General features: G+C 39.6%; 1 protein-coding gene across 1 annotated transcript; it reads right to left on the bottom strand.

Moving 5' to 3' along the window:
• Window positions 1-317: 317 nt before the first annotated feature.
• Window positions 318-996, bottom strand: LOC149003306 (uncharacterized). Its single transcript, XM_089136120.1, has one exon. It carries the CDS (start codon window positions 941-943, stop codon window positions 476-478), a length of 468 nt encoding a protein of 155 aa, XP_088992246.1. The 5' UTR covers window positions 944-996; the 3' UTR covers window positions 318-475.
• Between the last annotated feature and the right edge of the window lie 500 nt (window positions 997-1496).

Here is a 1496-nt window from a genome sequence, read left to right as displayed (position 1 = left end):
GATTAGGTCTTCCATTAGATTCCCTAGATGAAATCAAGTGAGATTTCCCAGTCTTCGTACAATAAAATGGAGCTTAATTTCCCTTTTCTGTTCGAACACATAATGTGCAATTACATTTAATGCTACTGGACTATCTAGGCTTCAGCAGGAAAAAAAAAATGAAATGAGGAAGGAAGTTGTCTAAACCAAGTAACCAAGCTACAAGGTCTGGGATTTCAATAGATAGATAACACAAGTACCTCAAAAATTTGAGAAAAGGGATTGATTGATGAATATTCATTTGCAGATGCTTCCTCTTTTCTCGGCTCTAACCCTCAACTAAATGTACCTTCTTCACTTCATCTTTCATCTGTTCGAATCTGTATTCTAAATAAAAGCTTTTCTCATGACTTCCACCTTGTGTTCATGATATTTGGAATACCCTGCTAGACAAAAAAGCTAGAAAACATGAAATGCATAGCCATGAAACTGTGTACTATGGATCATGGCCAAGTCGAAGTTCCAAGTCTACATCTTCTTCCCTCTTTTTTTTCTTCTCTTTTTCGGTCTTTCTTGGACCAATTTGTAAGCTCAAATCTGTTGGCCAGTCCTCCTCCTCATCTAAACTCGAAGGCCTGTATTGCCTTTGAATTGGAAGTTCATATGCATGTGGAAACCTAGGGCTAGATGCTGATGATGTAAAATTAGAGTAATGACTTCTCTTTGCCTCTGGGCCTGGAGAACGTGGTGGATGGCTTGAAATGGATGAAAAATCAGGAGCTTCATTCTGTTTGATCTTTGCTCTATCTCTTCTATGAATGTTCATATGCCCGCCCAACGCTTGTGCTGTGGTAAAACCTCTTTTGCAGAACACACATACATGCGACCGACCAGTATTTGCATCAATTTGCCCATCACTTTCTTCACTTGAACTCTTTGAGTCTTTGTGCTGGCCTGAATCCATTAAAGCATAAATTAAGATTACCCAGAAGCTGGAACAAGGGCAAATGATGAACTCTCAAAAGGGTTTGAAATATGGTGGTTGAAATTAAGCCCTAGAGAGTGTGAGAGAAGATGGGGAAAGGCTGAAGGGTTTAAATGGAACCTAAGAAGGTGTGGAAGGTGTGAAAAGAGCCAGTGAAAGGCATTAACATTTTCATATCTTCTGAAGTGAAGCTGCGTTGAGGGTGACACTGTTTTGGGTTTTGCCTTGAGAACTACTAATTTATATAGCCCTTTTTTCTCTCTCTCCCCTTAGGTACTACATTCATTTTAGCCTTAAATGGTTATATACATGTGATCGGTCCTTTCAACGTATATGCTGTTACTTTGTAGCTGTTATTGAGGTCTGCATACAAGAGCTCTCTCTTCTCTATCTCTCTCTCTCTCTCTCTCTCTCTCTCTCTCTCTCTCTCTCTCTCTCTCTCTCTCTCTCTCTCTCTCTCTCTCTCTCTCTCTCTCTCTCTCTCTCTCTCTCTGTGAAACATATATTCTTGTACAAATACTCTCAATAATGT

The sequence above is a fragment of the Hakea prostrata genome, chromosome 10 (genome assembly GCF_041222555.1).
Source record: "Hakea prostrata isolate BN-2017 chromosome 10, UWA_Hpros_2, whole genome shotgun sequence".
NCBI lineage: Eukaryota > Viridiplantae > Streptophyta > Magnoliopsida > Proteales > Proteaceae > Hakea > Hakea prostrata.
The sequence above is the reverse complement of the archived record's forward strand: the minus strand, read 5'-3'. Positions and strand labels throughout refer to the sequence as shown.